The sequence below is a fragment of the Enhydra lutris genome, unplaced genomic scaffold (assembly GCF_002288905.1).
Source record: "Enhydra lutris kenyoni isolate GAN:26980312 unplaced genomic scaffold, ASM228890v2 scaffoldscaffold21, whole genome shotgun sequence".
Classification (NCBI taxonomy): domain Eukaryota; kingdom Metazoa; phylum Chordata; class Mammalia; order Carnivora; family Mustelidae; genus Enhydra; species Enhydra lutris.
Genome location: NW_019154105.1, coordinates 28,807,401 through 28,820,478, shown reverse-complemented (window position 1 = coordinate 28,820,478; position 13,078 = coordinate 28,807,401). Strand labels below are relative to the sequence as shown.

At 41.5% G+C, this 13,078-nt stretch overlaps 1 protein-coding gene across 1 annotated transcript in view; it reads right to left on the bottom strand.

Moving 5' to 3' along the window:
• The window catches only part of LOC111149076 (corin, serine peptidase), a 247,662-nt gene that overhangs the window by 44,600 nt on the left and 189,984 nt on the right, over positions 1 to 13,078 (bottom strand). Inside the window, exons 14-16 of the mRNA XM_022505983.1 lie at positions 4,867 to 4,980; positions 3,015 to 3,125; positions 1,784 to 1,913 (exon numbers count right to left, since the gene is read on the bottom strand). Coding sequence (XP_022361691.1) covers positions 1,784 to 1,913; positions 3,015 to 3,125; positions 4,867 to 4,980 — 355 coding nt within the window. The remainder of the gene's footprint in view (positions 1 to 1,783; positions 1,914 to 3,014; positions 3,126 to 4,866; positions 4,981 to 13,078) is intronic.

The following is a 13,078-nucleotide window of genomic DNA, read 5'->3' as shown; positions in this document are numbered from 1 at the left end:
GGTTCTGGTTTTCCAGCCACACTGCTCTCTCAGATTTTCCTAGTCTTTCCTAGTCTTAGTGAAATAAAGTTATCTTTTAAAAAATCTAAATGTCCTTTTAGATTTTAAATGTCTAAATATGGAAATAACACCAAATGGAGCAAATAGAGTAAGAAATTTTTTTAAAAATCCAATACGCATACAATAGCCAAAGCTGGAAACCACCAAAATGTCCATCATCGGATGAACAGATTTTAAAACATGGTGTATCCATGCAATGGAATATTATTCAGCCATAAACAGGACCAAAGTGCTCATCCACAGTTACAATGAAAACATTATGCTAAGTGAAAGAAGCCAGATGATGGAGATGGTTGCACAGCTTTGTGAATATACTAAAAGCCATGGAATTTGCACTTCAAAATGGTTAGGATGCTGAGTTTTTCTGTTATGTGTACTTTATCACAATAAAAAATGTAAATCCAATATGCAAAAAAAGTAGAAGAAATATCAAGGAGAATGTTTAAAATAAGATCCCTTCTATTTGCAATAGAACAGAGTGGCTTGTCAAAAGAATTTTTCTGCTAGCAAAATCTTTGTGGTTTCGACTCTCCCGCAAAACTCTCAGTAGAATTGTCGATCACTATGAGTAATCAAGTTTTCAAAATAAGAAATAACCTGTGTCTTGGTGAGAGTTAAATCAATCTCATTCAAAAGGCTTTTCGTTTATCTGTAATCATAATCACATCCCATCTCATTTAGACACCACAAGGATGCTGTGAAAATGAAGTATAATTTAATGGATCTTGGTAAATATCATTTTTCCACTCTGGCCAAGTTTAAAGCTCTTTACTTAGAGATTAGCATCAGCTACTCAACTTTCCAAAGATGTAGGACTTTACATGGGAAAAATGGGCCAAAGATACTGGGACTTAGGTCATTTTTCAAACTGGGAAAACAAATGTGCTGCTAGTTGCTATCCCAACACTGGATCACTCATTATTGTAAAATTGTTTCAAGTTTGTTCAGTGGAATCCTGGGAAATGACATTTACTCAATTTTGTTTATTCTAGAATTTTATAAAATTCCTTTATCTTTTATTTCTATCATTTCCACATTTCCCCCCAACTCTCACACACATCAGTTGTTGAAAAGAAAAAATATGTGAATATACACACCCACATATACATCTAAGACCTCAATTATTGCTTTCCATCCCCAATAGAACTGAAAAAGAAAATCCCACAAAATAGCAAGTTATCCAACTTTCAAAGTATGGATCTCAGTCTGTTTGTATCAAAGCCAGAGCTAGTGTCTTTTCATTCTGCTAAGGAGCAAAAATAGTCAACTATTTCCTGATTTACACTTCCTGAATTACTTAGGGTAAACTGAAATACCATCTTCTTTAAGTTCTATTTCTCAACATATTAAAAAATGTGTGTTGCTTAAAAAGAAACTTTCAATAACCTCTTGGGAGAAAAATCTCAAGATTTTCCCATCCAAGTTCCTCAGAAGAGACCATCTTCGTGCTTTTACAAATACCGAAAGCATTTCCTTTCAGAAGTACTTAAAACACAATTACTTCATTTGCTGTAGTGGGAGGCTTTATCAAAGCCGGTTTTCACCCCAGTCTCTTCAGAGCAGGTGCCTGTAATTAAATGCGGTCCTCTCACCTGGTTCATTTCCCATGCTTCGGAGGGCTCTGAGAGCACTCACTCACTCTGCATTCATATGGAAGATATTATTGCCACGTTCCGCAAAGTCCCCTGAGAAATTCATCAGTGCTACAAACTACTGACCTTACCCTAAACCCATCTGATTGCAGGCCAGCCGACTTAACGTCTCCTGCCAGCCGTCCGCGCACACGTGGTGGTCTATGGCAGATCTGTGAGCCATCAGGAACGAAGAGGAGCTCACGTTTTTGGAGAGGGTCACTGAGAAGAACAAAAAAGAAAAAAAAAAGGAAAACCCTAATTAGAAAGCATTTCTTCTCAGGAAACTAAATGCTAACTCTACATGTTTTCGCTTCACTTGCATACATTTGTTTTTATTTAATTAAGAACCATTTGGTGAGTGCTTGCCCTCTGCAAAGCGCTGCTCTCAGGGCAGTGGAAGACGGAAAAAATGAATTAGAAACGTTCTCTGCCCTCAAAGAGCCACAAGCTCTAGTGAAAGAGATGAGCAGTTCTTAACTTTCCTTTAGGAGTTAGAAGACAACCAGAGGCGGGGCCCAATCCCATGAGTTCACCCAATGATTTGCAAAATTATAAAGAGTCAGTTATACCTTCATTCATATCATTTCTGTTCAAGAAAGCATGTGAGAAGGCAAGGGTATGAAACCAATAGTAAGTTAGGATTAATCTGGGATATGTGCTAATTCCCATTTTATAAAAGAGCTTCCTCTCTACTTAACACACCACAGGTAACTTGAGAAACACTGTGCAATTAATCAGACCACAAATGATGATTGTGCTGGGGCCAGATGACGCAAAGGACTGAACAAAGAGCCCAGTGAAGGGAAAGAGAGATGAGTGAAGGACAATAGAACTAATCAAGCTCAAGGTTACAAATTGTAACACGGGAGGTACGGGTGGGAGATGTCTTTAAGTCCCGTCCCTGTGAGGAACTAGACTCATCTCATTTGGATCTGGAGCAAGACTACAGGGAAGATGGAAGACCCACTTTACTACCCTATTCAGGAGGTGTCGATGATACAAGAATGACAGAATATTAGTAATTGTTGAAGCTGGGTGATAGCAGAGTTTACAAATTGTTCTAGTAGTTATACGGTCATAACAATTTGAACCCAGATGTTTTCACATGTCACGTGAACAGTTCAAACAGCGAGATAACTTAGGGAGAAATGTTCTGAGTCGGAGACAACATATATGAATCATTGCTGCCAGCTTTTATCATAGTTAAACAAAACAGGTGAAATTGGTTAATAAACTCTGTGAAGTCATTTAGGATTTATTAAGCTTAAATGGCTGAAGGGTGTTAGAGTGTGTGGCCGATGGCGGACACACGCAGCTCACCACAGTCCCACTCGTCAGAACTGTCCAAGCAGTCGGCTGCCCCATCACACCAGCGCTCACGGAACACACACTCATGGTTTGCGCATTCGAGTTCATCATCCTGGCAAAACGCTGGCACCGAGAACAAGAAGCGAGAGGATGGAAACATTTCAGAAACGGGTATGATTCTCGCTAACATGCACGTTATCATCTGTCCACAGGAGCGTGGAAGGAAGGAAAGCTGTGCTCCCTGGGCCTCCACACAGGTATCAAGATAGAGTAACAGAATTGGTAAAAACTCATACCACAGGTGCCAGTCCATACAAATAGCAAGCCCTTAAACAAGGCTACCATCTCCAAGTGACTGGGTCATCTACTTCTTGTAACACTAGGATTGAAAAAGTGGTACCCAGAGCTGCAGAAGTTCCAGGACTTGAGAAACGAGGGTTAAAAGTCTGAAGTGGCATGAGCCAAGCCCTGGGGCTGAGCAGAATGAAGTGACCACAGGATGGAAACGAGCTCTGTCCACACGCATGGATAAAGTTTATTCTTTAAAAATCTCTACTGTCGGAGCGCCTGGGTGGCTCAGTTGGTTAAGCATCCAATTCTTGATTTTTGGCTCAGGTCATAATCTAGGGTTCATGAGATCAAGCCCGTGTCTGGCTCCACGCTCAAGAGGAAGTCTGCTTGGGATTCCCTTCCTGTCCCTTCTCCGTCTGCCCCTTCCCTGATTGTTCAATTTCTCTAATATATAAATCTTAAAAAAAAAAAAAAGAAGAAACAAATCACAGTGACACCTTTAATAGCCTACCTAATATCCATTTCCTTTCCTTCTCCTTTTTTGAGGGAACCTGATTTTGTTCAGGTCCCCATAGCCCCAGAAGACCCAGATTAGTATCACTGGGACATGGCATTTTCTAACTGGAATGACTTTTGTCTGGGTAAAGTTATTAGTCCAACAGTAAACATGGGACCCAAGATCAGAGTTTCGGCCTACCATTTCACGGGCTGTGCTTTCCAAGACAGTCCCACCCAAACCCTGCTGCATCCTAGCCTGGGACAGGGGCAACCTGAGGGAAACAGCATCTTTTTTCTAATTGGTTCTCCCAAAAGGGTGCTTCTTTTTCCATCTGGCTATTTAGATGGTATATTTTCTAATCCATACAAAGACCCCTGCATGTTAGCTGGAACCTTGCTCAAAGTTGGCCAATCTGAGTGAATCCTTATGTGATATTCTAGACAGACACGAGTACTTTAAAAACTTGGGACGATAGTGCACATAATACTTTATATTTTTTTTCATTCAACTAATGACATGTAATGAACCCAGGAGGAATTATTCTTTTATTTTTATTTTTTAATTTTTTTAAGATTTTATTTATTTATTTGATAGAGAGTGAGAGAGAGAATGACAGGGGAGAAGGTCAGAGGGAGAAGCAGACTCCTCATGGAGCTGGGAGCCCGATGTGGGACTCGATCCCGGGATTCTGGGATCTTGACCTGAGCCAAAGGCAGTCTCTTAACCAACGCCACCCAGGCGTCCTGAGGAATTATTCTTTTAAACTGATTTTTAACATCTGTATATTATTTCATCTTATGGTTGTATTTTATGTCCCTTCTTTTTGGATATTTGGGGTGTTTTAATTCTTCCATGTGATAAATAACACTAGAATAATATCACAGTGAATATAATTTATATAGCTTGATTATGTCCTTGCATGTGTTTTTGTAAGTGGAGTTTTAATCAAAAGATCTGATACTTATCAAAAAGATCTGATACTTATTTCCAAATTTCTAGTTTATATTCAAAATGAGCATTAATCAATGTTTAACATAAACAAAGTTGTGTTGACCAATGCAGGTAGGCACTTACAACAGTTTTTCTCGTCCATGCCATCAGGACAGTCGGGAAACCCATCACAGATGACTGTATGCTTCAAACATTGCTTATTGGATGGACATTCCCACAGATCTCTCTCTTTACAGCCTGGAGACAGAAGAAAAGGTTATTTGCAACAGACATAAACATCAAAATAATGATGAATTTGGGCAAGCAAGGTAGAAAAATTATAGCACAAAGGCATGATTTCTTTCTTCCTAAAAAGTCTTGACTTCTGTATACCACGAAAAATGTAATTTGAGAGTAGAGATATTCACTAATCTCCATGCTGCCATATAAACAGGACAGCTTTCCTAAGAGAAGATCAAAAGTGACAAATGGAAAATGGGGAAAAAAATGAAAAAAGGAACTATACATTAACGCTCATTTTTAGCTGTGCCTTTTGCATTCTGAGTCAATTTTCCAGCACATAAGACTCACCTATAAAATGGTAAGTTATGCTTTTAAGTAAATATGCCAAAACCTAGTGATTTAAATGCGTATTACCTTAAAATGTAATTTCAGTCAACCAATGGAAAGACCATCTGTGTGTTTGGTAAGAGGTGTTTCCTATGCCAAATGCCTACAAAACTAATTTAAGAGCCAGGTACAAAAGCTGTCACTGCAGTAACATATTCTAAGAGATCTAAGGAGATCAACTTCATCAATTAATATGAGAAATGAACGTAATTTGCATAAGATTGGGACTATGAGCTTGAACTGTAATTTGCCTATGAAATAGCAAGAACGTGCAATGAACTTTAAAAAATGCCATTTGAATCAAATGCAGGCATTTCACACATCTGCTAAAACATGCAAGAATCTAATGAGCTCTCATCACTCCAGTGGGCTCCACAGTCCTTACCAGGCAGGTTGGTGCGTCTTTGGGTTCCCCTCCCCTCCCCCACGCTGCTAGCGCACAGCAGGCCTCCAACACATGCGTGTGTTTTATTTTTTTTTTTTTTTTAAGATTTTATGTATTTATTTGACAGAGAGAGAGGGATCACAATTAGGCAGAGCAGCGGGGGGGGGGGGGAGGACAGAGCAGGCTCCCCGCTGAGCAGAGAGCCCGATGCGGGGCTCGATCCCAGGACCCTGAAATCATGACCTGAGCCAAAGGCAGAGGCTTACCACTGAGCCACACCGGCGCCCCAGCACACGTGTATTTTAAATGGAACTTCATTTCATGTGAGGAACAAAAAGCCTCTCCCCTTTCCAGGAAAAGATCATGTAGTTTAAGGTGAGTGAAATGCAAAGCGGTGATCAAATAAGGGCTTTCTTTAAAAAGGCTATTTTCCATTTGACCTACCACAAACAATTCAGAGAAATTTTGTAGATGATTGATCTATGTTTCTAGGAATCCGTTATATGAAAAAAACCTGCTTTTTTCCAAAATTCTCATTAAGAAGTTATCAAAATAAGTCGCTAGAAGAAAAATTTTTATTATGAGCTAAAATTAGATTGAAAGTGTTTCACCATTCAAAAATGTAGGAAATAAACAGTGGGAGTGTTTCACTAGCTGTCCATCTGGAACGGTCTCAGGCCCAGAGCTGTCTATTGCAGGAACTCATGAGGATTTTATTTGGAGTCTCAGCTAGCAGCGAATACAGACATCATCTGGAGTGTTCTGTCAATAACAGACTTGTCACAAACCACATTGCTTGGTAGGAAGGATTAGCGAAAACAGCATGAGCCTTTCTAATTATTCACATGGTACCCTTCCTAAGAGTCTGGAGACCTTGAACCTCTGGAATGAGCTGATGAAGGACCACAAAAGTAGATTTTCTGGGACATAAGTAAGACCTCAATATAATAATAATAGTAATAATAATAATAACTACAGGGGCGCCTGGGTGGCTCAGTGGGTTAAGCCGCTGCCTTCAGCTCAGGTCATGATCCCAGGGTCCTGGGATCGAGCCCCGCATCGCATCGGGCTCTCTGCTCAGCAGGGAGCCTGCTTCCTCCTCTCTCTCCGCCTGCCTCTCTGCCTGCTTGTGATCTCTGTCTGTCAAATAAATAAATAAAATCTTTTAAAAAAAAAATAATAACTACAACAACAACAAGATAATAGTCATTATCCACTATATATCCACATTATAAATATTAGTTTTAATCCTTATAATAATACCACAATGTCAGTACTATGATCATTATTTTATAAATGAGGAAACTGAGATTTAGAGAAAATAAATAAATTGTTCCAAATCACAGACTTATAGAGAAGATCCATTTGGATCCAGGTGCAAGTGCTTAGCAGCGGTCCTCTGTAAAATAAGAATGTACCACGTACATCAGGGGTAGAAAGCAAGGGAAGGACAGCATCAGAATCAGAAACCTGAATTGGAATCCTAGCTCCAATTTCACCAGCTGTGCAACCTTGGATAGTTACTTAACTTCTCTGAACCTCAGTTTCCATATCTCTAAAAGAGTAATAATAATGCTGGCTACACAGAGCTGCTCTACAGATTAAACGAGTACTCTATAAGCATTAACTTACCCTTCTGTATCGTCTCTTTTCTTTTTTTTTTTTTAATTTATTTATTTGATAGAGATCACAAGTAGGCAGAGAGGCAGGCAGAGAGAGAGAGGAGGAAGCAGGCTCCCCGCTGAGCAGAGAACCCCATGTGGATCCTGGGATCATGACCTGAGCTGAAAGCAGAGGCTTTAACCCACTGAGCCACCCAGGCGCCCCTTGTCTCTTTTCTAATAAAAAATGTGTGTGGCCTAATACGTCTTTTGTGGAATTATGGCGAACATAGACGAAGTGAGATGAAGAGATCAAAACATTAGTCCCAAGGAAGATAGCATTATTATTTTGTGAAGCATAAACTGTCTCTTTAAGTGACATCCTTGGTGTAATTGTGTTTTAAATGTATGTTTTAAAACAAAGAGTATGGGGGCCCCTGGGTGGCTCAGTGGGTTAAAGCCTCTGCTTTCGGCTCAGGTCATGATCCCGGGGTCCTGGGATCAAGCCCCAAGACGGACTCTCTGCTCAGCAGGGAGCCTGCTTCCCCACCCCCCACACCTGCCTGCCTCTCTGCCTACTTGTGATCTCTGTCAAATAAATAAATAAAATCTTTAAAAAAAATAAAATAAAGGCACTAAACTGTAAAATATTTGAAAATCTATTTTAAAAAATAAAAATAAAAATAAAACAAAGAGTATGACTCCACTAAAAATCAAAGACAGGTATGGATGGGGGGGGGGATGTTTAAGGTAGCTGCAAGTTATGAAACCGAATAATTGTTATGTCAGAATCACAACCAACCCACCACAGAGATAATGACAACACCCAAGGCGTTTTGCTTAAGTGACCAGTTCACCCCAGTTGCCCGGGGCTTGCCCGTTCTGAGCCCTAACTGTCCCTCATTCCAAGAGCCCCCCCGCCCCCGCAGTCCCTGGAAAACCAGATGTTCCTTCATACTAAGTGCGCTAAGCTTTGTGCCGCGTTCTTCACTTCCTCGATCCCTCATTTTCACAAAAACTCTGTGAAGCAGCAGCCTTCCCAGCCAGAGGCAGGTCCCACATGAACTGGGGCACCTTCTTTTCCTAAGGCAGATGCTTCTTGTCCTGGAAAAGTCTCCCAGGCCCACGCAGGGTGAGGAGGTCTGCTCATTCGGTCTGCTAATTTGAGCTTCATGAAATAAAAAAATACCTCCAGGGAGGAACGGGTCAGAAGAGCAAGGGGCAGGATGAACCTGGGTCCTGGACCGGCTGATGCTGGAACAGTCTGGATCTAGCTGTCTTGGGTGGGCAACAGGAACTGCAGTGGTAAGGCTCAGGCCACCAGGTGCAAAGGTCCCTCCGGGCCACACCACCCTGGGAGATGGGGCCCTAGTCTCAAGGACCAGCAGCAGCACCCAAAGCAGAGGACCTGCCTCCCCACCCATCTCAGGCCTGACCACAAGGAACAGCAACACCAGCACCCACCAGAGGGCTCCCAATTCCTCGCAGCCCCTTCCCACTCCTCCCCTGTTTAGGGGTGACATCCCTGTAACATTCTCTTCAACACGCGCTGGCCTAGGACCCTATGAGGAGGCAGGGTGGGGTAGTGGGAAGGGCCTTAAACTATGGGCTGGGGACCCCCTTCAGGGACTAACCCTGGAGATGGGGACATCCACCCCCAGACAGGCACTACCTCCAGGAGGAAACACCACCCCACGGCCCATGTTTACTACATGAACAGGGACTTTTGCCCAGCTCCTGCTTTGGACATGACATGCCGGCCTGCGCTCCTCTGCCGTACACAAGACCTTGGTCGCCAGAGACAAGACCAAGCAAGACTGGACTCCTCTCCTGCAGGGAGACCCCTGGGTGACCTTTGAGGGGGAGTCATCTCCTGGATATCCTAGCACCTGGCAGATGGGTTTTTAGTGATTGCCTTCTGAGGAACGAAAAAAACCTGTTAGAAGCATTCCAAGCTTTGGAGGATAATCTGGGTGTTCTCTACATTTTACAGGCGAGAACACTGAGGCCCAGAGAAATTAAGTGACCGGCCGAAAGTCACACAGTCTCTGCGTGCTGAGTTGAGATTTAAATCCAAGGCTAGGTCTACACAGAGCCCTCCCTGCCATCTCAGGCTGCCTGTCCAAGATACCAGATAACAGAGCCAAGCAATTGACTGGGCAGCAAAATACCTCAAGGGAAGGAGAATGTCCCTTCCTTCACATGGAAAAATTAAACCCTACTGAGTGATTAGAGATCAATCCTGAAGATTCATCCCAAAAGCACATTTGGGGGTATCTGACATCATAGGGACACAATGGCCTCACTCTGTTCCTGCTAGTCAGAGCCGAGTCAGGGCCTCCCACGAGCAGAGAGAAATGCAGGCATAGAGACTATATTTGCTAAGAATACCAGGTAAGCCATTTGTATAACTGTGAGAAGTTATACAAATACTACTGAAGAGTCCAAATGGATAGAAAAAAAAAAAGTCTCTTGGAAAACTTTTAAAACCAAGTGGTACAAATATCAGCCCACAAATACCACCGTCAGAGGCTTTGAACACAGACTAAAAGTGCTTCGATCCCAAGAGGTTATATTTAGAATTTTATTTTATTGGAGCCCTAGGGGAGATAAAAGATAGATGATGAAATGATTTTTAATCGTTTAAAGATAAACAGAGAGGCACTTAATGACACTTGGGTATTTGTACTGTCGTCTATCTTTCTCCATATGGTATATACCTCTTTTAAAAAAAAAAAAAAGATTTTATTTATTTATTTGACACAGAGAGAAAGAGAAACAGAGGGAGAGGCAGATTCCTCACTGAGCAGGGAGACTGAAGCAGGGCTTGATCCCAGGACCCTGGGATCATGACCTGAGCCGAAGGCAGATACTTAACTGACTGAGCCACCCAGGCGCCCTTGGTGTATACCCTTTTTTTTTTTTTTAAATATTTTACTTATTTATTTGACAGACAGAGATCACAAGTAGGCAGAGAGGCAGGCAGAGAGAGAGGAAGGGAAGCAGGCTCCCTGATGAGCAGAGAGCCCAATGCTGGGCTCAATCCCAGGACTGTGGGATCATGACCTGAGCCAAAGGCAGAGGCTTTAACCTACTGAGCCACCCAGATACCCCTGCTATATTCTCTTTTAACTGTCCCCATTGAGAAGACATGCTGCTCACACCACAGCCCAGCTACCACCTTGCTTCTGCTGGAAGCCCACCCAAATCGTGGATGCAGGCTGAGCAAAACTCAACCTCAGTCTCACCACCTCAAATCTCTGCATGAAGGCAAAGCCAAGAAACATAACCCATTGTTATTTTCTTCAACTGTCCTTTCTTTGATGCCATCACTATTCACGTCTTTGACCGGATCTTCACCTTTTCCTTCACTGCTGAGGTATCTGTGCTTGGAAAATGTGACGGTGAAAACCAACTTGTCATCAGGCTGCTAGTTTTACACACAGCTCTGTCCATAGAACATACGCGTTCAGTGAATGACAAGCCAGCAACCTTTTCTAAGGCCGAAGTGCTTCTGTCCTCACACAGTGGAGACCCTGTAAATCGCTCCCACTTTTCAGGCTTCCCTCCCATGAAGCCAGCCTGGAATGATGTGTTCAGATTTGTGTAATTCTAATTCTTCCAAATACTTGCTGAAAACATTTCCAATACCGGCAGTGTTTTCATTATTTCATTTCAGTGTTGTTTAAGTTAGTGATCACACAATCAAAACAACCTCAACAACAGAAATGTACCACAAGAGCAGGAGAGGCTTCAGAGCAACACTGCCCATGGCTAAAGGCTGTGCATATACAAGTAACCCCCACTTCTCGAAAGTTCGCATCATTTTTTCAGAAGACCCACGTTGATAGCTGTTTCCGCTAACTGAATGAAATCAAAAGAGGATTTTCGCTTTTACAGAAAACAGCAAAAAATGAAAACAGCTTCTGCATTTGTTGGGTCACAAGGCTTTAAGCAGGCAGCGTGGACCCTGAGTGAGTAGCGCCCCCAGGCTCCTTCCCCAGGAACTACATTCAGCGTCTCAGCATCACGCCGCCATAGTTTTGATGTTTGTGAACATCTCTGCTTTATCTGGATTTATTTTGTACATCCACGAGCAAGATATGTAGTAGGTATTAGAAAAGCCTAAGCGAGGATATTTTTAAGGCCTGGAAGCAGTCAGAATTTTTTCTACATAAATCAATGGTAATTGCTTCTTCACTTTACACAATTTTGGCTTATGAAAGTTTTTGTAAGAATGCTCTACTTTTGGAAAGCAGGGGAAATCTGTATTTTAAAAGCATATTCATAAACGGTGTGCTTTGGCTACCATATTTCCCCCCTGCAGATTTTCCAAAGAAACACAAAATAAATTTCCCTCGCATCCATTATTTTGTAGATAATTGAAACAAGTATTGTTTTTAAGGGGAAAACCTGTTCATGTTTTCAGACATTCTGGAGGATCTGCAGCGTGTGAGAGTCAATAGTTAATTGTCACATTATTCAGTAAAGTTCAAGCCTTTACATGCATTATACTCCACAATGACTCCACAATGAAACCCAGCTTCAGTGGGGCTGCTGTTGGCATCGCCAGATGGTACCACTCATGCCCACGGAAACAGAGGGATAACTGAGAAAATGACAAGTGGGAACTGGATGATTTCCCAATAGTCTTTCATCAGTGACTTCTTCATTTGCTTTTTAAGTGTCTCATTGTCCCAGAGCACTGGACATGCCCATTCAAATGTGTGCACATATTCCAAAGGGGAATATATATAAAATTTCTACCATTGGTCACTTTGAAAAACTTAATGAGGGTCTTCTCATAAGTGGTACTGCCGGAGCAATTAATGTAACTCCAAATGAATTAATTTCTCTCCCACTTTTAGCTTTCCTTAACTAGAGCTCTCTCTCAATAGTGCCACCAGTATATTGAGTGTTGATAGGGATTAGACCACTGACTCTTCTCATTCTGGTGTACCTTTAACTGTGTGAATAAAGTCTTGATAAAAACTCATGACTCAACTAGAAACCTGATGCTGTAGGGTCATTTAAACTCTTTAGTGCTTTGAGTTTCTTTTTGCAGAATATATTCAAAGACTCAGACCATTTAAAGCTAAGTTTTTACATTTCTCAAATACTTAGTCCCCTACCACAGATTTAGGCCTTGCCGCCACCAATAGAGTGCATGTGATCTCTTTAAACTATCAAAGACAATCCATTCTAAATTGCATCTCAGAATAACATAACCCATTGCAAGTCATAGTTTAGCAAACAAATCCAAGAGATTCTCAATAAGTCATTTATATGGGGATATTCAATGACTTTGGATTTATTTCTCTACATAAAGACCACAAACAAGCAAACAACAGTAGCTTCTCAAAATACTGGCTGTGCTTCTCTAACAAAATTACCCCTGGCCATTGTACCATCATACTGATAGGTCTAATTTTCTAGAGGATGCTCTTGTCCATATTTATAGCAACTGATAGGATTTCAGTTTATTGCTTGTGACATTTTGTCTAGACCAGAAGGGCAATGTCTACTATGGAAAATTCACTTTGGGAAGCAAGGCAATATTTCATACCTCAAAGACCAAAAGAATAAAATGATTTCAAAAAATGTATTGCCCTTCATGGTTTTAAAGACAAAGAGTGTCTATTCATTTGTAAGCAGAACAAGGTAAACGATCATAACCAAAGTATTCTTTGGATAGCCTTTCAATCATTTTGCTTCATTCCAGAATATTGCTTAGTAAAAT